Here is a 24927-nt window from a genome sequence, read left to right as displayed (position 1 = left end):
TAGACTAGGCACATATGGCCTATCTTTAGCGAAGCAGCGTGGAGAGCCGCTTCTGAAACGTGCCACAGCGTGGCTGGTATAAACACAAGCACTGACTAAAGTGGCCGCGATCAGCTCCGGTGGTCATGTCGGAGCCGTAATTCACTGCAGACGTGTGCAGTGATGCGCAGACCAGTTCTGTCACTCTATCTGTTGTTAGAAATGAACCATCCATTCATCATATCAACATGCAAAACTAAGAATTAGAATAATTGTAATGTGACAATCGGGTGCTGGTCGGGGCAGATATCTAAATCAGAGAAAAATATAGGTGAGGGCGGGTGTATAATTAGTTTGAAGCAGCCGATTCGGGTGATGTTTAAGCTGATCCACGCATCTCTACTCTATATATTTTTCCCATTAACTCAGTAGACTTTAGCTACTTGCTTTCATTAATCTCAGAATGACCTGCGGCTGCTGACATTCTGAGATGTTTGAAAGCAATCAAGTGTCTTTCCTGTTGCCCTTTTTTACTTCCCTAACATCAAAGAGACATCCCTGGCTTTGATAAAGTATCACTGAAAAAAGTGCAGAAATATGTCATGTCAATACGGAGTGACAACGTTTTTTACTCTCCTTTCATCACAAAGTGCAGGTGTCACAGTGAGGAGAGACATGGTTTCCTCAGACTTTCTGCTTTTAAGACCAAGTCGGATCTTTTCCTCTGGAAGTATGCTGCCATCTCGTTCTTTTCCGCTTTATATAATTGAGCACATTTGTCTAACCGATGTAGAGCCGAGTTCTGTCTGGCGTTATTAAACGAGACAGAGATATACGGAGGCTGGTTTAAAATAATACAATGAGCCATTAAGGGCACACAATGCTCTCTTGTCCCAGACAGCCTGGCGCGAAACAGATTTTGTGTTTGATGAGATCGATAGAGTAGAGCGATGTCCACCAGAGCAAACAGCTGTACACCATACTGCATCAATTACAACATCATGGCTGCGTAGAAGAAGTGTCCGGGTACTGAAATGGCCAGCCTGCAGTCCAGATCTTTCACCCATAGAGAACATTTGGCGCATCATAAAGAGGAAGATGCGACAAAGAAGACCTAAGACAGTTGAGCAACTAGAAGCCTGTATTAGACAAGAATGGGACAACATTCCTATTCCTAAACTTGAGCAACTTGTCTCCTCAGTCCCCAGACGTTTGCAGACTGTTATAAAAAGAAGAGGGGATGCCACACAGTGGTAAACATGGCCTTGTCCTAACTTTTTTGAGATGTGTTGATGCCATGAAATTTAAACAACTTATTTTCCCCTTCAAATTATAAATTTTCTCAGTTTAAACATTTGATATGTGATCTATGTTGTATTCTGAATAAAATATTGAAATTTGAAACTTCCACATTGCATTCTGTTTTTATTCACAATTTGTACAGTGTCCCAACTTTTTTGGAATCGGATTTGTACATAGGCATGGGCAGATTGTTTTTACCATAGGCTGTTTATTTAGCCCTGTTTTGACAATTATGGTACATTCAAGTCCTCCTGGGAAGTTTGTATTTACACGTTTGTTTCATCAGCATCACTGCATGTCATCAGGTGCATTTAAATCACTTTGGTCAGAGCAAGATGCTGATATACCTTTTCTACTCTTTTTAACTCTACTTATATAGAATGATGAAAAATGTGCATTAGGTGTATTTGTACTTGTTTTCATTATATTTATATATTATTGTAATTTTTTGAATAATTTGAATGTGCAGTTTATTAAATGCATTAACTTTTATTTTAAACAATTTAATTCATTTCATCAAATTTATTGCCAATGTAGTCTCTACATCTACTGCATCCACCATGTTTTTTCACTGACGCCTCCTCAAATTGGAAAATTGGGGCTCAAAGAAAATCTTGGAACAGGAACTACTACTTCTGATTCCGATTTGCTATTTATTTAATATTAGTGATGGCAAATTATATAACATTTACAGAATGTTTTTATTTAATAGCAGCATCAGTACTGATGTTATTGATTTTTAATTTAGATTTAGGGTGCGATTGCATGAAGTCATCTGTCCTCTAGTGGTGGTGTAGATTTCTCCAGTTTGTTTATTTTCTAATCTTCATGTCACTCATGTCAATGTTGTTAGGGAAAATAGCAGTACCATATTTGATAACCCAAGTTCTTGTATACATTCTTGTATGGAATAGAGCAGTTTGAACATTCCTATAAATCCCCTTTTGTGTCCATAGAACCAAAATCATGCAAGTTTGGAGTGACATGAGGGTGAGTAGACAGAACTTTCTCAGAGAAGTCTCAGAGAAGCAGAATGTTCTTCAAGCCGCTCTTTTGTCTGTAATGATGCTCCTGGGATGTTTGAGAATTCTGATATCTGCCTCAATGATGTGCTTTCTCAACCAGACTCTATTCGCCGCCACTGTTCATAGGTTTAGAGCAAAGAAGTGGGCTCTGTTCTACTTTAGGACTATATTTGTTTAGTTTTTCACGGTACACATGCACAAGAACGCATACAGGTGAGTTTGCTTGAACTTTCATACTCCTGTATCTGTGTGTGTGTTTATGGGAATCTATCGGCTAGAGTTTCAAGGAGAAGGGAGGAGAGAGCTGTCAAAATTAATCAGCCCATGACTGTTTCTGTGTGTCTCTTACATGCAACTGTCTGACTAAATATAGCAGCAATGTGACAAACTAGTCCCTGATTCTCTAAGACAACATTTATAAATGGAAACCCATCGAAATCACACGGTACACAAAATGCGTATTAAAAACAACCTGACGCTTCCATTCCAGGACAAGATTTGCAGAAATATGCACATTTAAAAACTTTAGGTGTATGAAAAAGATATTTTATGATGAATACACCTTGATTAAGTCTTACTGTATCTTCTATTAATCACATATTCTGGTTAGGCAATTAATTGATCTTGTAAACGTGCTTGTCTGCATTTTTAATTCATATATCTGTCACAATGAGAATCTGTGTATAATGACTGTTATCAGATTGTCAGAGAAATCTGTAACAAAGAGAAGACAGGTCATTATTCTTCATTCACACACACACACACCTTTTGTCACATAGTAGCTGTTTTCTATACTGTAGCAAGGGTGCTTTATAGTAACGCAGTAAAAGAAACAGTGTGAGCTTCAGGGACCTTTTCAAAGCCTAGGAATATTTACTGAACCGTGTGCATTTGTATGGTTGATGGAAAGCAGAAATAGGCAAGCGACGCATGAATACACTCCCATGGGTCATAAAAAATGTGATTATACAATATTGTCACAGTTTGAGGCAGAAAATTCATTGACTCACACTTTTGAGTCACAAGCATTTTGTTATGGCATTTTAATTTATGGGAAGCATTAGTAAAGAGCCACGGTCAGCATTTCTCCAAACTTCTTCAACATTTATACAGGCAATAACTCTAAAGGCCCGTTCACACCAAGGACGATAACTATAAAAATAACAATAAAGATATAGTTCTAAAAATCGTTCTCAATATTAAAGAATAGCGGAGTCCACACCACAACTATAACGATAAAGGCACAGAGAAACAATATAGTTGGAATCATTTTCAGAATGATTTTTTCCAGATGATGAACGATAAAAAACATTGACAGCCAATCAGAATCCATCCTGCTGTAATGAGCTCGAGAATTTAAAGCTGTAGACGCGCGTGCGCTTAGAATAAACAGACGATATCGTTCGCTGGTGTGGACGCTAATATCGTTATCTTTATAGTTATCTTTAACATTCTTGGGTGTGAACGGGCCTTAATTCCCATTTTAGCATTTTGCTCTACTTCCATTGGATAAGATATCATATTATCCCAGAAGCTGCTTTTTATTTTTCCTTATGACAAACCACTTAATTTCCAGAGAAGACAAAGATATATAAAAACCCAATATCCACATTATTTTTTTACTTTTTCAGCTCACACTGAGATGTCTATAGAGGAATAGTTATGTGAAATAATGATGGCCTGGGCCTCGGGGAAAGCAGCTAGTTTATCAGTGTGGATACCAGCACTCATAAGAATATTAGACCCGAGCATGCTGTGATGTACAAGTTCCCCCTCCTCAAACCGAAGCTGCCCATTTGGGTTTATTTCATCAAAATACCTTCAGGGCCAGAGGCACCATGGGGTGTTTTGATGGCAGAGACATGGGGAGATGAGAGGCATGTCAGATTGATGTGCCACGCATCAAAGCTCAGTCCAAGCTCACTTCTGGAGGTTCTGGCAGGGAGAGACTCATCTGACCCATTACAGACTCAGTAAGCAAGCAGCTAGTGGAGGCCATTAGCTGTACCCACAGAAAGAGCCAGTTGTGGTGGTCGTGTTTAGACCACTAAGATGAAAAAAACTCATTAGAATTTCTTTTAAATGAAGTAATATATACAGCATTATGATTATATTTTTTCAAAAAATACATGTGTATATTCTTTCATGCACAGTCACATATAAAATGTTTAATATATTTTTTAACAAAAATATACATGAAAGTTTATTCTACAGTATACTGAGGGCTGGATTCTTAAAATAACTTAGGGTATAAGTGCTTATAAAATATTAATATTTTTAAATGCAAAAATTTAAATTCTATGGTGAGTGCTGCTCTATTCTACAATGAGTGCTGGTTTTCTTAAAAGCATGTTTGATAACATATATTAGCATTATGTTTGTATTTTATAAAATACATGTATATTTTTCTGGTTTTTGGGATCATTTTTTTTCTGGAATATATAGTAAAAAGTAAAAACACTGATTATATTTTTAGAAAAATATAAATTTATATTTTTACATGCAAAATATAAATAAAAGATTATTCTATAGTGAGTGCCGGGGTTTCTTAAGAAAAATATGGTCATTTATATAGCATACTGATGATATATTTTTCATATATGATATATTCATATATACATTTATTTATTTATTCTTTAAAAATAAAAATGTACAGTTTTTGAAAAATATATAACAATCAGTTAGAAAAATATAAATAAAAGATTAAAAGATTATATTGTAGTGAGTGCTGAGGTTTCTTAAATGTGGTAATATATAGCATTATCTATCTATCTATCTATCTATCTATCTATCTATCTATCTATCTATCTATCTATCTATCTATCTATCTATCTATCTATCTATCTATCTATCTCTATAGCAGGTTGAGGAATGTCAGTGTCAACAGTAGCCAGCTTAATATCAGAGCAGCAAGCAGTGCTCGCCTCAGACGCCCTTCTTACTGTCATCCTCTGGGGCCTTTCTTTAAATTTCTGCTGTTGCAGGAACCATCTGCAGTAACCTGATAGGTTTGTACTTTTTCTAGTTTTCTTTTGAATAGGCCCTCTTAGAGTAGATTTATCCAGACAGTTTGCATCAAAAGAGATGTTTGCAGAATTCATAATTTAAAATTGCATAATATATTTTTAAATAGTTGTTGTCAACAAGAAGGAATTAGGAGTTAATCTCAGATGCTGCTGCTTGAGTTTTTAGCAGGGCCAGCTGGGGACAGGTGATGTATAGCTGTTCTGTTCCCCATCTGTGTTCTTATGGGGCGGGTCATTTGGGTTCTCATCCGCTGAGCCAGCGAGAGGAGAGACTTTAATTGCTGTAAATGGTGGTTTGAGTTCGTGGGTTCATCAGACACCTCATTCGCTCTCTCTCTCCCCGGCTGAGAGAAGCACTGAGTCATGGTGCATGCTTTGGAGTTCACATTCTCTTTTTGAAAAAACAAAGATATTAATGACTGCTCAGTAGTGACAGTGGTCTGTTTAGTAATTATGTGAATGGTTTAACCCAGTGGCTATCAGTCTCAACAGGTGGTTCATCATGGAAAACAATGCAGAATAGAAGCCAAACAGTGCAATATAATTATGCGCAGTTAGGATATGCATAACCGTATGGATATTTTGGAGCAAATTCATCTGTCATGTGGTGGAACTAGAAAAATTCAACACATACCATGGATAGATTGTGTGAAATGCCCTCATTCTCAAAAAACATGAACAAAACTAATCAAAGTAAAATAAATTATGAGTCAGACTACATTTAAATGCGGTTTCACGTGCAGCGAGAATGAACATCGTTTGTGGCGAAATATTACTGTTTTTTTAATCAAACAAATTTAGCCTTGGTGAACATAAGTGTATATATATATATATGTGGGTGTGTGTGTATACTGTTTTTCTACTGTGTTTTCCACTTGATGTCTATATTTCATGGTCCTGAAGCAAAACCACTTGAGTAAATCCCGTCTCTCCTCATTTGTGTGAATTATCCTGAAGCAGTACAGGAGATCAGATAGAATAGGCAAAGGACATACTGCCTTTTTATTTCTTTATCGTAAATCCTAAGCTTGTCTTGCTGTGGAAGTTCTTCAGTAGATTGGAATTGATAGATGTGATCGATGTCTCCATGTTGCATAGGTTTATATGTACTAGCCACTTTGTTGAAGGAAAATCAATGTATATAGATAATGAAGTGCATAGTCTGGGTGCACCTGCTCTTTAGGCGGGTAAAGTCCAGTATAAATAGGTGTCGTCTTCCCAAAAGGCGTTTCCATGTCAATGGGACCTTCAAATCCTGTGTGTTTCTAGAGGTTGTTTCCTGGTCACACAGCATCAGGCCTTCATGAGTTACATCATTCTGCCCTTGAGAGGATGAAAACATGTCACTTCGTCATGTTATGCACTTGTCATCTGGCCCCTCTACCACCACACATTACTAGATCACAGTTTATATTATGGCTAAAAATGAAAACCCTTCATCGGACTTATCCAACAGCCAGATCATGCAAATTGTATAGAGGTGAGATGCGTTGCCTCTGTGGGGATGTTTTATTTAAAGCTAACCACCCACACAGGAGATGAGATCAGTGGCAGCAGTTGTGATCCTGTTGTGTAAATGTTTTGAACATGACTCAGTTTGGCTCCAATGTAGCTAGTGCTAATCTGAGTAATGTTTTCCTCACAAATGCATAAGGGAACTGGGGAGGGGGCGGTGACAAAGAGCAGGGGGTCTGCTGAGGTTATGCTGCATGAATTTGTCTTAAAATATATGCAGATGAGTTCTGTGGCTGATGTGACATAATATTTGTTCTGGGCTTTATTTTTGTTTTGTTTATTGATTTGTTTCCTTCTTGCTTTTGTTTTGGTTTGGTTTGTTGTTCAGGGCTTTAGTTTTGTTTCTGTTTTGTTAATTGAAGCTTTAAGTCTGTGACAGTTCAGTTTAAACAGTTCAGTATTAACAGACTTTGACTGGAAAATGAAGACACTGTGCAAAACTGATTAGTTTTTAATGTTCAATCCATTATAACTTATACATATGATTATTACAAGTAGCTCTTGTAAATCCAACAAATTTCATTGGTTCAGAGCTTTAGTTTTGGTTTTGTTTTATTGTTCAGGGCTTTTGTTTAGTTTAGTTTAGTTTGGTTTTGTTTTGTTGTTCAGGCTGGAAAATGAGGACACAGTGTGCAAACCTGATTTATTTGTTATTTTTCAATCCGTTATAACTAATGCTTCAAAGAGTATTACAAGTAGTTTGTGAAGTTTGGACAAAATCTATGTCAGAATCATAAGTAACATTCCCTTGGTGTCGCATCTTCAAGTTTGCAAAGCATAAAAATCAAGACTGTAATTAATGATTGTATGGCATAGTGACATTGCAGCACAAATTACTTTCCTGAAATTTTCTCACTCTGGCTTTGTATGTCAAATAAGAGAAAGAGAGGAACAGAGTGAACTCCTTCGAGATTTTCCTCCTCCCCTGTGCTTAAGTTTGGGTTGTCACATTATTATTCATATATTCTAAGGCATTTTGGATTATCACTTGAATAGATTCATATTCTTGGAGTATGCAGGCATGCACTTCAGGAGGAAGAGTCTTTAGTAAGCCTTTACTAGTCAGAACGGCACAATGTATTAGTAATGCTGCTGTCAGATTTTGCCACATTCAAAAGCACCTAAAAGCTCACCTACACTAAATCCAAGTATCCATTTGAGATCTTGTGGTTTATGTGATTTAGTTTTAATGTGCCAAATATGTCTTTAGTCTGAGTCATTTTGCGTTTGTGGTTTTGTCTTTGTTTCCCTAAAGACAGATACTGAGACATGAGCAGGATCTATTTTATGGGAGAAAAACAACTTTTTCTCTGAGGCTGTTGTCTAGACTTACTGACTGATCTCTGTTTCAAGATAATTTCTTTGTGCTGTTCTCTCTCGGAGGACAGATGGAGATATTGAACACCTGCAAGGCTCAACAGCCACCATTAGAAGAGGTTTAAGTTATAAGGAAGAATTAGAGATAAGATAATTGCATGACAGCTTCTGGGCAGTCTGAAAGACAACACTCAGAGCGGGATGACACATTTAACCTGGGTGTGCATTAGGAGAAAAAAACCTAACCAATGCAATAAATGCAGACTTTTATTTTTTATTTTTTTTAATTCTTTGTGAAATACACAGCACAGTTGGATGAGGTCTCCTAATGCCCTCCCATAGAAAGCATTGGACTTTATTAAAATATAAGAGGTGGCATGTCCCAAAGAACGATATTCTGACAGAAAATTACATTTGGTAAGGAATATCATTTACATCCTGTCCATTTTTATTCTGAAAATCTTCTTTCTAGGAGGTTATAGAGTGCAATGTTGAATATTTTATAATACAATTTTAAATAATTAAATACATATACTAATTCAATCTCTGAAATTATATTACTTACAATGAAATAACATACATATAACTTGTTGATGATTGATGATTTATACTATGTGTTGTCTTTTTAGCTGCCATCTTCAACATCTTATTCATATTCTAATAACAGATCTTCCAGTTTAACGTGATCTTCTTTATTCTCTGAATGAGAAGTTGTACATGAGTCGTGTTTTTTCAGCTTTCCAAGGCCAGCAGATTATGCTCACTGTCTCTCAGAGGGGTGGGAGATTTCCTTCTAATCCTGCATTATCTCTTTGAGTTATGCTGTGGACAGCAGTATTTTGCTGTCATATGGTACACATGTGTTGTGTTTGCAGACATCTGATGCAGTGAGGTGCTGTCTGTTTGTTAAGCATGAGCTTATTTGACTCAGATAATTGACGTGTTTGTAGGACCGTCTTAAAGAAACAATTCACACAAAAAAAAGGTATTCAGCCTCATGTTGTTCTAAACCTGTATGAATTTCTGTTTTCTGTGGAACATTAATATTTTTTAAAAAACTCTAAATATAATGAAAATATAATAAATATATAGTATAATATAATAAATATAATGAAGCTCAATAAGGGTTTGGGCTGTCAAAAAATAAAAATAAATAAATAAATAAATAATAATAATAATAATAATAATCATGAAAAAGTATCATAAAAGTGTTTCAAGTGTCTTGTGCTATTCCAAGTCTTCCAAGCGCTCTTTAGTGGGTTCGTGTGTTTGTGAATAAATCATTGTTTTGCTTTGTTTTGCTTTGCTTTGCTTTTGTTTTGTTTTGTCAAATATGTTTTTTGGAGACAAATCATCCTTTTGAGGTGAATCCTTTCAGTGGATCAGTTTATCCAGCTCATAATCGGAATATAGCACATGAATCATTTGGACAACTTCTAAGATTTATACCTAAGGCAATATATATAATTTATGATATCAATTTAATGCAATATATGTATAATATTCTGAGTACCAAATCAGCATATTTGATTGATATCTGAAGGATATCATGTGGCCTTGAAGATTAAAGACTGAAGATCGCTGAAAATTCAGCTTTGCCATCATAGGTGTAAATTGCATTTTAAAATATATTAAAATAGAAATATGTTCTTTATATTACTGTTTTTATTGTATTGTTTTTTGAAAGCAGCCTTGGTGAGCATACGTCTTCTTTAAAAAGAAAATCTCAATTATTCCAACCTTAAATGTGTATAGCCTATATATAGACTCAAAGTCACACATTACATTATACAAATGTACATTATTAAAAATATTTTTTTGTGTTGCATGGAAGAAAGAAAGTCATATGGGTTTGAAATGAATAAATGATTCAGAATTTTCATTTTTGGCTGAACCATTGCTTTAATTGTTTCATCTGCGGACCATGTCACCCCTCTGATTTGACAAGCCGGGATGCTCTGTCAAGATAATACTTCCTAAATGAAATTCCCCATAATGCATTCATAAGAAAATTACCTCTGTTTCCATGGTTTCCCATTCGTTCATCTAATCTACTTCCTACATTAAGTGCTTTTAATAGATCCTTAACTTAAGAGAAACAAACTCTTGAATATATGAAACCCCCTGGAGGCTCAAGAGTGGATGTCAGGAGCAGACAAAGACAAAGACAATTTTGTTTTAAAAAAGCATGTTAAGGTAGGATTACAGTTTCTAAAGGGATATGGGTCATAATATGTTAGTGAATTGGTTGCCTGAGCAACAGTCTGTGATGGGGAGGTGTGTGTTTAATTAAGGCAAAGCACGATGAATGCAAATTACAGCCCCATCAGACAGCTCAGATGGACAGCCCTCAGTGTTTGAGTGAGCGGGGGAGGGGACGGGACGGGACGGGCGCGTAAGAGCGAGAACGGGGAGGGTGAGAGACACATAAAGAAAGAAGAGAGAGGAAAAGAGCAGCTGAGTAAGAGCAAGAGAGCGATACAGACAACAAATGAAGTGATAGTGGGAGGATCAATGCTTCTAGCAGGGGTGCGACTGACTTGAGAAGCTCACCGCTGCCAGATGAGAGAGGAGATCTTATGTCCGTCTGCACACAGTGAGTAATTGCACTGTATATGTGTATAGGAATATGAAGTGGGACAGTTGTAAGAGGTTTGATGTGTCTGGCATGCAGCGTGAGATTGGAGGGATGGTCAGAGCATCTGGCAGGTGTGCGGTGCATGAACGGTGACATGTAGAATATGCTTTTAGATAGGAGCAGATTGCCAGGGTCTTCATTAACACATATAGAGGGATGCTGGGAGATTAAATACAGCTCTGAGTGAGTCTGCAAGCAGTATGTGACATTCGTTCACAGCTCATCGTTTACAATTAACTTCCTAATGGGTGACCTACCAACCTCTTTAGTTGTGCTCCGAGCTTCAGTGCTCAGGAATTGACTTGTGAGCTTTTAGTGCTTTATACTTTTCTCCAGCATCACATTTGAGACCGTAGTTCATAATTCATTATAGTTCCTCCTCCTTGTTTGTGCATTTCATCCTGCATCTGCTGTGGTTACCCAGACTTGCTGAAGACAGAGGTAAGATGCTAATGAAACACTGCAGCGTGGCAGAACCCCAGGAGTGAATGGTTTACGTAATTTCACATGGAACTGCACACCTCTCATTAGCAGACTTTAAATATCTGATTTACTCTCAATCGAACTTCACTCAAGAGGAAAGCAGGGGAAGGGTGGGTTTGAGACAGAGAGGGGTTTCATTTGAGTCTTTAGATATTAGCAGCCGAGAGGAAAAAGATTTTGTGTCTTCGTCAAATCGACAATTCATATGTTTAATAATTAATATGTTTAATAAAATACAAATTAGAGATTGAGAGATGTGTATTATGAATTTGTCTTGGAGTTTTTTTCATTAATGTCAACTTAACTTAATGATGCTCTTGTGTAATAGTGATGCACCACTATTAAAATTTGTGGTCATACCATAAACTTAATTATATAAAATGATGATTCTTAATTAAAATAATTATTAAAAACCAATTTCATTTTCATGGTTTGTATTTTAATTGAATAAATTAATTTATGCATCAACAATTTGATGTACAGTATAAAAAAATAGATGTTCATTTTGAGATTTCCGAAAGATATATTTAACATTTTTAAATTCTTGTTTATAAAGATTAACTTTAAGTGACCGTTAATAATGGAAACTTATATCCATATTTATCAATTATGGATACTGATCAATTAGGAAACCTCTACTGTTGGTCAATAACCAATATAATACTAATATATTTTGTGCATCCTTATTCTTTAAAAATCATGACTAGTGTGTTTTTGACAGAAATGTTTAAATGTTTTTCTGGAAAATCTAGCATTATTTTAATGAAGTAAACTTTCTTATACTGAACTGCATCAAAAAGAAAAGTCATAATTGAATCTTTGGCACTAATACAATATTAATTGCTTCTCCATAATGTAATGTTTATCAAGACTTTTGAATTTTGTGTTTGAGCATGAAATAATGATTTATATGTAATGCATAATTTCATGGCTGTACTCCAGTAGTGTAGTTTCACAGAACTGTGATGCCTGCAGACTTCAGTGAGGATTTTGTCTGTTTGGTGCATGGAATTGGTTTTTGAGCTGCTCAGCTGTAGGGAGTGAAATAATGATCCCAGTTGTGAATGCAGAGTGTTCCCTCAGCAGTCCAGTGGGAATTTCTTGCCTGTGTGGGAAGAGAATTAGTACATAGGAATTCTAATCATGCCGTACTGTAATAAACCAACCATATCTATGTGTCAGTTTAACAGTACAGTAAGTTACCGCTATATTACAGTAATTCACCACCACATTCTGAGCCTATAATAATCCATTTGTATAGCTAAAGTGGGATATGCACTTCCATGATCCTTTCCTTGAAGTTAATTTAAAGGATGTTCCGTTAATGGAGGATGGTCTAATTAAGGATATCAGCACAAAACCATATGAAACAGCAGAGCTTTTTGAGGATGTGGGTCATTTATCGAGGTTTTCTTTTATCATTTGTTTTGGAGCTGAGCTGGGGTTCATTTAAGGTCTGTGTTCCAGCACTGCCGATCACTCCCACATTACATCACATTCATTATCCAACGCAGAAATCTACGCCACAAGACCTCTCTGGATCAGTTAAAGGCAAAAGTTCACTTGATCATCCATATGTGGGTTATAGGGCAATCTGGAGGGTAATTTAAAACAAGACTAAAATGATGGTTTGTGGTAATGCATTATTATGAATGTTAAAAAGCCAAATGGCCATGTCTTAAAAATCTAATTTACCTTTAAAGTAGCTGTCTGGTTTTGATGGAAGGCATTGTTGGAGGGGATAGAATATGCAAACAATGGGGCAGCTGCTGTAGAGCTCAGACTCTGGGTTTATTTCCCACAACAAGCCGTAATAGGCATCACTGAAACTGACATGTGAGATATTGAGAAGTACAAACTGTAAAGTTGACTCTTTGCTTGAGAGATTCATCACAGGTCTCCTTTTGACCTTCTCTTACAAACTACAAAGATATCAGCGGTGCACATTTGAAATCGTTCTCAACTTTAATAACACTATTCCAACCCCTCCTTGATGTCAGTAAGAGGGATTTTCCCAGATATGGATCTTAAGACAAGTCTTTTTGCCAAAAGCAATATAAGCACCAAACATGTCCTGAGGGGCAAAATCAGCCAAGAGTCGCACCACCTTTTTACCAGATGCTAAATGCACTGAAACACTGTGTTAAAATAGAAAAAGAAGTCTATTTAAATGGAGAAAAGCTATTAGAAACACTAGTTGCTTGGCACATTTAATTCAATTTTTTTATTTAATTTTTAATTTTATTTAATTTTATTTTAACACATTTTATTGACCACAAAGATTTTGAATTGCACTGTGCAAATTCAGTGCTAATTTTATGTGCACATTTGCTCTTATTAGCTTATTTGCATAAAATACCTTAGTGGTTCTGTACCAGGTATTCTTATTCAAATCCCCCCTTAATCTTTTAAGTAATTTTTTATGCAAGTGCAACATGTGTTTTGTTAGTGTGTTAGCATACAGTTTCCTGTAATTGTACTCATTATTTTATATTATATCCATATCCATTTCCTAAATTACTAAGGAGGATATGTGTTGCAGCAATCACAGTTATCTCGTTGGAGTTACTGCCAAAGAGTCTGTCAGGATACATTTTTATGAAAACATTTAGGAAAGAATAAATTCACCAGTTGTCTTATTATGGAGCATCCAGGGTCATTCTTTAGATCACTTACATTGCCTTGAACCGTATTTAGCCTGCAATGTAATACAATCTGTTTCTCCTCAACTAGAGTATAATGGGAAATCTAATCATGGCCTCATGTCAAACAATAGGAGTCTGAAAAAAATTTGACTATACCAGCCCCCGCATATTGCACATCACCTCTTCAACTCCATGGAGACTTGCATAGATGGAGACACCTGCTAATCTAAATGCAAAGCCTGCTCAGAAGTGCTGCCGTACGGCCAAGTGGGGAGTGATACAATTGTCATTACTCTGGCTATCACAATGCTAAATCTTCCTCTGCTGTGACCCCATGGCCTTTGACCATTTAGAGCAGTGGTTGTCAACTGGTATTGGACATCAAGTAACAAATTAGGGTGACCATACGACCTCTTTTCCCCGGACATGTCCTCTTTTTGGACCTAAAAAAATGCGTCCGGCCGGGATTTCTTAATCGCCCAAAATGTCCGGGATTTGCCTGTTTTCTAAATCTTGCTCCCACTGAATCTCTGACCACTGCTCCCACAACATGTTTCGCTCCCGTGATTTTCTTGTCCACTTCTTTAAACATTCTAATATTGTATATAATTTTGCTGCATCAGGGAGCTGCTCTCACTATGCAGAGTATTTAAATCTCTTTTGAATGAGCATTCGCGCTGTTCACTTTCACTTTCGATTTCTCGATCACACGCACTCTAGCCTAAAGGGAGCACATCTTACAAGATCAGATATTTGTCAATGATTTCAGGATCTGTTGAGCAGCAAATACTCCAGCATGGTCTTGTCAGTCATCTCTTCTTATTCTCGACCTGAGATCAGTCAAATCTGACTCCTGCAGCTCTTGTTGGCTGTAGGGTTGCCTGTCTATATTATATTATATTATATTATATTATATTATATTATATTATATTATATTATACAGTACATTGACTTGTGAAAGATGAATTCTGGGATACAGGAAGCATTTTCCTCCCTTTAAAAAGTTTTTTGTATTTTTTTATTTTCGGCTGAAAAGTAACATTAATTTAATGTGATTTAATTATACAGAAAGTACCAAGGTAAAAATTAAGGCAATTAATCATTGACTGACAGGCCAAAAAGAATTTGCATTTTGCATTGTTTTCCCTGCCTGTGACCCTTTTTAGAAAAATGACTGGTGTAAATGTGTGTGTGTGTGTACATGTACTGCTAGACTGAAGTGTGTCTCTCATTACAGGAAACAGGATGGAGGAGAGCCCTGCATTTCTAACACACTAGATCCTTCACTGTTCCAGGCCTCACTGCCTCACTCAACGTTCCTCAAGGTACAGTATCATAAAACTCCTGCCTGCTTGCCTCCTCCCATCCTACCAGTCCTTGACTTCTGCTTGCTGAGTCTGTCTCACCTCTCCTGACCCATCTGCTCCATCACTGTGTAGAACTAATACTCTTTTGCATGAGGTCATTGTTTGGAGGCATGATTACAGACTTTTCTGTTTGTTATTGATACACATGATTGACATGCCATGCAGTTAAATGAGAGTGATGTAATTAAATGCTAGATGCTATTAATTAACAAATGTCAGGCCGGTTTCTCAGTCACAGCCCTTATTCCATGAGACAAACTAATGGATGTCAAAATTGCACTGATTAAGAAAGGTCATTTATCCACTGTCAGTGACTTACAGCTCCAGGGATTCAGCAAACGGCTCTCATGACCATTAATGGAACAGTTCAAACAAAATGAAAATTTTGTTATCATTTATTCACCCTAATGTTGTTCCAAACCTGAATGTCACTGAACACAAAAAGAGACATTTTAGAGAATGTACTCTTTTCCACGCAATTTCAATGATCGAGGGGCTTTCAAGCTTAATAAGTGAACTGTCATGAGTGGACTGTTAAGCGACCGGATCGTTGAGTCAGTGTGAAACATTTAGGCTTGTTTTGTGAACTGGATCAACTGATTCAAAAGAATGTTTCCTCTAATATCACTATCATTACACAGATCTATGCCAGATTGTTTTATGAAAAACACTTCAGTTTGGTCCTGTTCCGCTCACAAAGCTTTTGCATGACTTCAGAACACTTGGTTGCATGAATCATATGAACTAAATTTCTGCTATTTCGGAGCTTGATAACCCCAGTTCTCATTCACTTTAATCAAATTTATAAAAAAGTGTATTTGTCAAAAATTCACCTTTGTTTCATTTAAGAAACAAATTCATAAAGGTTTGGAATGACATAAGGACAAGTAAATAATTATATAATTTTATAATTATATTATAATTTTATAATTTATTTATAATTATATAACAAACTCATGCATGAATTTTAACCGCATGGTTGAACTTTAGCTGATGGAAGACTAAAATCTCTTTTTAGTTTTTTCTTTTCATACTGAGCTACTGCACAAATCAAATTTATTGCATTTTAATATTTGCTGATCCACAGATCATCAAACACCCGCAACAGGGCCCTAAGAGAGATCATACAAGGGCCCTTTAAAACCCCCTTTGAGTCAAATGTTATTAGTTTCATTGTTGAGCTGTATTTTGTTTGCCGATCTTGGCGATTGTGTCTGACCAAGTTAGATTCGAGGGTCAGGTTCTCAAAGTGCAGGGCTAAAGAATAAGTTCCTTTGTGTATTGTGTGTAGTGTGTGTAAGTAGTTTAAGTGATCTCTATATGTGTGTAGGAGATTTTAGTGCTTTTAAACTCGGTGCGCTGAGCCTGCGATTAAGAGGATACATTTTGGGTGATGTCAGAGAGTTATAATGGCATCCACAATTCTGCAGCGTAGATTATCAAGTATAATCTAAGTGAATAATAAGTGACAAATAATGACATGCAAAACCCATAAAAGAGTGACAAACAATCACAAATGAAACACATAACCAACAGAATAAGCACAAAAATTACCCAGAAATATATTATTATTATTATTATTATGTGGATAATGGTCAGACAATTGCAGACTTGGTTCTGAGACATTGTTCTGAGAATTGCAGATTTTTGTATCTTCAGCAAATCCGAACAAATCTCTGAAGAGGGAGTCTTTTCTCAGGAGATTTAAGCAAAAATCAATTTTATCAATTTGCTCTCCATTTAATTTCATTGCTGTCTAGGAGAATATTTGAAATTATAAAGAGATCGCATTTGTACTTATGTTGATTATGGGTTTCATTTGTTATCGTTTGTCTGTCATTTATGGGTTTTGTATGTGATTATTTGTCACTTGTTTGTGCTTATTCTGTTAATTTTTCTCAATTCTCAGTTCAAGACCTGTTTGTTCAACTTTATAGTTGCATTGCCAGAACGGTTCTCTGCAGGATTGTGCATTCAGCAGTTTGATGTCATTTGTATTAGAGACTGCCAAGCCAGAGAGGATTTTAGTTTTACGTGCTGTCTAATTCTGTGTGAAATGCAAGTCTTTTTTCCCCTCTGACGTACATGCTGCAGGCCTGAGACGCTCTTCTGTGAGCTGCTGTTGTTACAAGGCTAATGTCTCACCATTCTTTTTTCATTGTTTCGAAAGCACAAAAAAATTATCAAGTTAAGTTACGCACAGTAGCAACAATGGCCTGCAGTGTTAGCATGTGTTAGACCAACTGTAAAACAGGGAGCATATGGGGGCTGCTTGCCTCCACATGACACTCCTCTGGAGAGGATGGACACTAACAACTTATAACTGAGATGATGGGCAGCATCGGCAAAGATCTAAATTAAAATAAATGCATTGCCACAAACACATGATGTGTAAGAGCTCCATTTCTCACGAGGCTCTGGCCTGTGTCACATTCCCTCGCTCTCTCTCACCAATAATTTCCTGTTGCTGTCCTCTATCTGATCTCATAAAAATGTTTAAAAGCCCCAATATATATATATATATATATATATATATATATATATATAACTCAGCAGCTCATGTTCTTTCTAGGACTTCATCAATTTCTCCAGTTCTCCAACGTTTACACTGGCTCCCAGTAAAGTATCGCATTGATTTTAAAATTTTGCTTCTCACATTTAAGGCACTTCACAACCTTGCTCCAACGTATCTTACGGACCTTCTCCACATCTATACTCCTTCTCGCATTCTCAGATCTTCACACTCGATCTCTCTTGTGTCGCCGCGTATACGTTTAAGCACCACGGGAGCAAGAACTTTTAGTTTTGCGGCCCCTCGCCTATGGAACTCTCTTCCCCCAATATACGGAACAGTGACAGCCTTCATACTTTTAAATCTCGTCTTAAGACTTATCTTTTTACCCAGGCTTTCTTATGACTTGCTCTTATTAATTGCTCTTGTAAGCCTTTATTGTATTCATGATGTATGCAGTTGTGCTGTTGAATTTTGTTCAACTGTTATTGTTACTGTTTTTACTAGTTTGCTTGCTGTTAGGTGACCTTGGGTGTTTAGAAAGGCGCCACTAAATAAAATTAATTATTATCATTATTATCCATACAGACCCGTGACACCAGTTGTGAAGCATTGTTTTAGAGGGTGGTGAGCTGCTCTGGGCCTCGTGGCCATGAGAAGAGAAATACTGCCTTCTGCTAGTCTGATAGCAGCATCTTTTAAAGTTAGATTTGATTTAATTTGTGCTGAGCTGAGGATGATCATGGATAGGATGGAGAGAGAGAGTGACTAGAGAATCACATGAAGGGGATCATTAATTAAGGATTGGCCTGATTTCACAATGGAGATAATGCCTCTGACATCCGTTCAGTAAGTCCATCAGTATGTCTTTCTACCTCTCAGCTCCATTGAAAAAAAAATTTGCCACATGTTTTTTTTTTCAAGTTTTTGTAAAGTTCATTTTGATTACTAGATTGATTTTCTTCAAAATAACTTTTATGAGCCATTTAAAAAAAAATTTTTTTTTGCTAAATGGTCCCAAGATGATTGTTAATAAATGTATGAAGTAATTGTCCCTCAAGTGAACAGTGTTGGATAACCAGAATGTTTCCAAAGACTTTCTATCTTCATTTTGAACACTAAACTATTGTTTTATCTTTTGAAATGGAACCTGAAACCTGTTTCACTTGAAGTTTGTTTGTTTTCTTTTCTAATTGTGTCAAATTGTTTGGATATTTTGTTATACATGCAATGACATTCACTTAAACACACATGTGACTGAAGTGTTTAAATTTGGACATTTTTGTCTGATTATTTTGTCTTTATATTAAGTAAAAAATGTCATTGTTTTTTTTTTATATTATTTGGCTGAGGCTGAAACATCGGTAACCGTGCAAGCTCTTTATCATTCCTTTTAAAATTTTGTCACAATGTCTTTTTAGACCAGTTAAATAGATTTGCTCATTTCTGCTGATCCCTGGAGACATTTCCATTTCCAAATCCACTCACTGGCTTACAGCTTTATTAGAATAAACTGCCAGTTCTGTCTATCAGGTTGGCATGAATCATAGATAACTATGAAACAAACAAAAAAAGTTCCTCCGGACATCTTGGGAAAAAAGTCTTCTATTCACTTTTCTCTAAGCACTCTGAGCACAGTCACTACAGTCCATCCCAAATGTGCTGGTTCATTTGTGTGCATAGCTCTAAAATGCCAAAAATTGCCATTGATTTATTTCTAGTATATTTAAATTATTTATACCAGTCAATTTGATATACAGAAAAAGATCATTATCCGCCTGTTATAAAATATAATATATGATATGATTATTCAGCCTCTTCAGTGTGCTGAAGCTATTTATTTATTTATTTATTGACATTTGATTGCAGATTTGGCATTGATTACTATATGTGTCAATGACTGTTATTAGGCTATTAGAGTAGTTAGATTGGATTGGATGGTCTAGGAAGATTAGCTTACAACGTCAATGCAAACTGATTCATATGAGCTTAGTCTTTTTTTAGATTGTTGTTCTAAAGGATGTGTTATTTTTGATAATTGATCAAACAAGGTTGTTGCATTTTAAATAGATCAAATTTTTTTGTATATAGGTGTAACAGTGATTCCTATAATTGTTGTGATTTGCTTCTCAGAAGGAAGTAATGAAAGATCAGTGGGCAGGCTGAGCAGGCTCTGCTCGAATCTCCAAAAAGAGTTGAAGTGTTGAAGGCCGATTAGAGTTGACACGGCTGGTTTAAACTCTAATAATAATGCCAATCAAACGAACAACAGACCTGTTAAGCTGACATAATAAGAAGTCTGTCTTGCACCACGATTCTGTCTTATCACTCCCTCACATCCTCACATACTTTTCCAACAAGCACATATTGATCACAGACGTACATTACAACGTATTTAATTAAGATTTTGTCCCACGACTTGATAACCCAAACTAAAGAATGCCTCTGCATGCTGATCACCTAGGCGTTACTTCACTTTAGCTAAAGTCCTGTCTCACCTGTATGAACTATTCAGAATTTTTTGTTAGGTTAACGTGGCACAAAACTGTGCACAAAGAGATTTACAAACACAATTCACCAAAAAATCACAGTATGAAAAATAGTAAATAGAAAACATTGCAAAAAGCAAACAGATCAAAACAGTATTATATTGCAAATTTGACTTTACAAAACCATAAAAATAGATATGAGAACATATGATAAAACTATTTAACATATATTTTAACACTTTCTAATTTTATTTAATATTTTTCTGTACTGTATAATAATAATAATTTTGACTTTTTAACAATTATGTTATTTTATGTTTTTGCCTTTGGAAATGTATCTTTACTATCCTTAATTAGGCTAATTATTTAACATTTAAGGCTCATTTTCAGCACAGGGAATGCAAATGTTGCAGGTGTAATTGTTTAGTTTTTCATAAAAAAATCATAAAACTGGGTGTAGTTTTATCCACATGATGTGGTTAAGATGTGTGTGTGGCGAAGTTCATGAAAGTTTAAAATCGTGTGCAAAACAATCCCAGACCCTGTTCCAGCCCTGTTATAGGGTACAACGGGGCTAAAGGCGCCCCGGGGTAAAAGGCGCCTTTGATATTATTTTCATTTAAACCACTAGATGGCACAAAAACGTGGCGTAGCACTTTCCAAAACATTTGCTTTTCAAGATGCACGTGTATATTTGTCTGATCTTTGACGCGATCGCAATTCTGTGCTTACTTGATCTAATATTTTATGCTTTTTAAAATGTTGTAGATTTAAGTATCAAATGAGAATCGCTAAAATTAATGCATATATTTCGAGACAAAGGTCTTCTTTATGATTTTCAGTATTGTTTAAGATAATTAAAGCAACAGTTGTTAAATAACGAAAGAATATGTAAAAGTACATGTTGTTGGGGCTAAAGGCGCACAGTAATTAACATGATAATTAATAGATGGCTGACTTTTCCATTTGTTAACATGACATGTTTAGATTCAGATGGTAAATATCATATATTATATTGGGTGTCCATATTAGAGATAATCACCATGTTTAGAATGAAACCATCATATTTAAAAACATGATATTAATCATATCATATAATAAAATATAATTTGTTGTTACTACTGTAAATATATATTCAATTATTATTGGATCTCCTTCCATACTTTCAGAATCTTTGCTTATTAAAATTATTTTGTTTCTGTATTTTAAAATATATTTTTTATATTACCACATTTTAATGACAGTATATTTATTGAACAAAAATTTATTCTTTTATTTTTCAAAATAAGCAGAAAATAGTACTAACTTTGCTAAAGTGATTGTTTTGAACAAGTATTAACTTAGACATTATTTTAAAAAACATTATTTTAGCTGAAGTATTTGTATCAATACCATGTGCCTTTTACCCCATGCTTGTGAGTGGGGTAAAAGGCCCCTCTTGCCACCTCATACATTTATAAGATTTTTAAACAAAATAAACAACTTGAATTATTTATTTTCACACAAAATCTGTTGCTCCATTAATGTTCAATGCAACGTATATATTTTTTCTGCAATTATGCATGTTAGGCGCAGTGAATAGCAAATTTTTTCTTAAGGTGGGCCTTTAGCCCCGTTGTACCCTATTCTACATGAATCAGTTATTAACATGAATTGTACCATTTTCATGTTAATAACTGGTTTTCACCCAACACATTGGCGGGTGTTCATTTCAAACCCTGATTACGATGTTGCACTAGGTTTTGGAACAGTGTTGACGAGTAAGTAAGATTCTGCTCAGGCTTGTCTGACTGAAAGAGAGCAGATCCAGGCTCAGATCAGCTCCGTTTTATACTGAACTTCTGCCAGTGAAAGAAAGAAAAAGTGTAAGATAGAGAGAAAGTTAATTCTGTAGGAATGCAACATCTCCACAATTCCCTCTGTTCCCTGAGAAAGGAAAGACTCCAGAGCAAAGGATCTTAATGCTTAAATACACAATTAGACTTCATGTTACAGACATGCACGCACCTCCCAAAGCACACACAAAAGAGAGCAGATCCAGGCTCAGATCAGCTCCGTTTTATACTGAACTTCTGCCAGTGAAAGAAAGAAAAAGTGCAAGATAGAGAGAAAGTTAATTCTGTAGGAATGCAACATCTCCACAATTCCCTCTGTTCCCTGAGAAAGGAAAGACTCCAGAGCAAAGGATCTTAATGCTTAAATACACAATTAGACTTCATGTTACAGACATGCACGCACCTCCCAAAGCACACACAGCAGTCTAGTGCTGCCCTGCTGGAGTTTCTCACTTTTTATTGACATGGAACCTGCTGCAGCACTCGGGGCTGGATGTTTCCAGGGATTTTGGAGGACTTTGTAGATTTGCAGCCTTCAGACAATATTTTGCTTTGTGACTTTTGAAGGTTTGGTTTTACTTTTTTCAAAATGGCTAAAAGTCTAAATGCACAGCTCAACCCACAGCAAGTGACAGTTTCTCACTGGAAAAGACCTGATGCAGTAAGTATGGGAAATTTGCAGTCTGAACAAAAATATTGGATAAATGCTGGGAGCATTAAATATCTGATTTTTTAGCCGAATTTGATTTGAGTACACATCAGAAAAAAATAGATTTTTTAATAGTTAATTCTGTGCAGCAAAACATTGCTAAAACCAACAGCAATTAATAAAAAAAAATCAGCTTATAATAAAAGAATATCATGAGTGTGAAGAGAGCAGGGTATATTTCATTTGTGCAAGTTCTGTCATCTCAGAGTATATTTCATGCTTACCTGATACATTGTCATGTTCTTACAGCGAAATATCAAAGGCTTTCCTTTTCCTTGCACAGCAATTTTTGAATGCAAGCAAGAAAAGAGAATATGGATTTTCTCCCATCACTGACAGAGCTGCTCTCAGTGCAGACTGACATGCACTATCATTTTGCTGCAGATTAATCTTTTCAAGCTAATCACAGTCCGTCATGTTCAATTACCTTTAGTTTTATCTCAAGATCAAATTATTTTGCCTTCAAAATGGTCTTTAAATCGTAGCAATTTTTTTTGCAGTACAGGTTACTGTAATATTACTGTAAAATGTTCTGTATTTCATATTTTCATTATATTTACAGTATTTCTGTAATCCAATAGGTGTTCATCTGTGTATGTTTGTTTAGGGAGGATATTCTTACTTTGAACCATAAAGTGCATATGGTTCAGAGTTGAATAGTATCATTAAATTACTTTATGATCTGGTGTTTTGGTAAGTCATTTGGCTGAAGAGGCTCTTGGTAATGTGTTTGTGTTACAGGACTGACTCGTCTGACCTCGTGTCAGTGTTTTTTATCTCATGTGATTCAGTTTCCCTGAAGTTTGTTTTCGTGGCAGCAGTATAAGGATTGTTTGCCAATGGTGCAGGACTCACACAATGTGTTTAAACAATGTGCTACAGTACACAAAGTATTTGTGAAAATTCATCCAGTCTTCATTCTTCACACATCGAAGATAATTGTTTCCACTCTCGTTCACGTTGTCTTTTGGGTGTGTGGTGACCCATACTTGGAATTAGTGCTCTGCCACCCATCCAAAGTGCACACACACAGCAGTGAACACACACACTGTGAACACACACCTGGAGCAGTGGGCAGCCATTTTTGCTCAAGGGCACTTCAGTCGTGGTATTGAAGGTGGAAGAGAGTGCTGTAAATTCACTCCCCCCACCTACAATCCCTGCCGGTATGAGACTCGAACCCGCAACTTTTGGGTTACGAGTCCGACTCTCTAACCATTAGGCCATGACTTCCCTGACTTCCACGACTTCAGCTCATTGTAACCAACTTGATCTCTACAAAGACAGTCAGCTACAAGCATTTTATCCAAATATGAGTGCCATTGATTGAGTTATGTATCTCTATGCTTTTTCTCCATCCTTTAAAATTGACATGCTGCCGTCGGGCTAGAGAGGAAATGCCAGGTCCACCGAATCCTCAATGTAGGGCCAAAACTAACATTGCCACCAGCCAGTATTGTGTGTATTTGGCATTATTAACTCATGGCTGAATCCAAAAACACTATTATGCCCCTAAAAAAGGTTGTGCTGATTTATAGTATACAGTTGTAATTGCAGTGTAAATGCATTTATGCCACTTCTGAGCAGCATTAAATTGTGGGAAGACATCTAAATGCCAGTTCAGAAGCGCTACTGTGCCACCTTTGCAGTGTAAATTTGGCATAATGTTAACAGTTGTAAATTGTAATACAATTTTTTTGTTTTTCCTGAAGTTAGCTGAGTTAAGGCTGCTCTGTGCCATTTGTGAGAAAGATTAAAGTAGCAGTCTGTGTAAAAACACCTATTGCCACTTCAGAAGCGCTTCTGTGCAACCTTTGCAGGGTAAATTTGCTGTAAGTTGGTTAATAAAATGCAGTGTGCTGTAAGTAACAGAATGGATGCAGTCTGAATACTTTAAAGGCCTGATTCCTGATGAAGTCTGAGTGATAGATGGGATATATTCAGTAGTTAGCTGCAGTTAGATGTATGCTGCACTGCAGTGTGTTGTCTGTGTTGTTGGCCACACCCCTCTCATATCATGGGAATGTAATCAGGGGTCAACTCTAAACTCATCTCATCTCATTTCATCTCCTCTCCTTTCTTCCA

At 36.2% G+C, this 24927-nt stretch overlaps 1 protein-coding gene across 1 annotated transcript in view; it reads left to right on the top strand.

Annotated features, from left to right (window-relative positions):
* Nucleotides 1-24927, top strand: part of LOC107593412 (rap1 GTPase-activating protein 1-like) — a 71627-nt gene that overhangs the window by 15876 nt on the left and 30824 nt on the right. Inside the window, exon 3 of the mRNA XM_016283134.1 lies at nt 15168-15255. Coding sequence (XP_016138620.1) covers nt 15168-15255 — 88 coding nt within the window. The remainder of the gene's footprint in view (nt 1-15167; nt 15256-24927) is intronic.

This window comes from Sinocyclocheilus grahami, unplaced genomic scaffold (genome assembly GCF_001515645.1).
Source record: "Sinocyclocheilus grahami isolate Dianchi unplaced genomic scaffold, SAMN03320097.WGS_v1.1 scaffold170.1, whole genome shotgun sequence".
NCBI lineage: Eukaryota > Metazoa > Chordata > Actinopteri > Cypriniformes > Cyprinidae > Sinocyclocheilus > Sinocyclocheilus grahami.
This window is presented reverse-complemented; position numbering and strand designations above follow the sequence as displayed.